Genomic DNA, 295 nt, shown 5'->3' on the forward strand with positions numbered 1-295 from the left:
TAATCTGTCCAAACCTGCAAAGGTGGCAGCCGACTGCTGAAGTGACTGGAGCATTCCTCGAGTGGCTGCGTACTTCCGTGCCACTGTATTCAGGGGGACCTCTTGCACCAGTTCATGAAGAGCAAGCGCCGTGTAAAAGCGCTGATGAACAGCTAACTGTTTTGCCTGTCTCCTCACCTACAGTGATAATATAATTAGTGGTGTAAACCATATCACATCATGTATGTGACAGTGAAGTGTAAAGTCAAGATACCTTATTTGAGAACTGAAAGTCTTTTTGTTGAAAAGGTATGAA

General features: G+C 44.4%; 1 protein-coding gene across 1 annotated transcript in view; it reads right to left on the reverse strand.

Annotated features, from left to right (window-relative positions):
• The window catches only part of LOC119586608 (DNA polymerase theta-like), a gene marked incomplete at its 3' end in the record, with an annotated part of 48,768 nt that overhangs the window by 36,275 nt on the left and 12,198 nt on the right, over nucleotides 1–295 (reverse strand). The window contains 1 exon segment of the mRNA XM_037935358.1: nucleotides 15–177. Coding sequence (XP_037791286.1) covers nucleotides 15–177 — 163 coding nt within the window.

Source organism: Penaeus monodon, chromosome 21 (assembly GCF_015228065.2).
Source record: "Penaeus monodon isolate SGIC_2016 chromosome 21, NSTDA_Pmon_1, whole genome shotgun sequence".
Lineage (NCBI taxonomy): Eukaryota > Metazoa > Arthropoda > Malacostraca > Decapoda > Penaeidae > Penaeus > Penaeus monodon.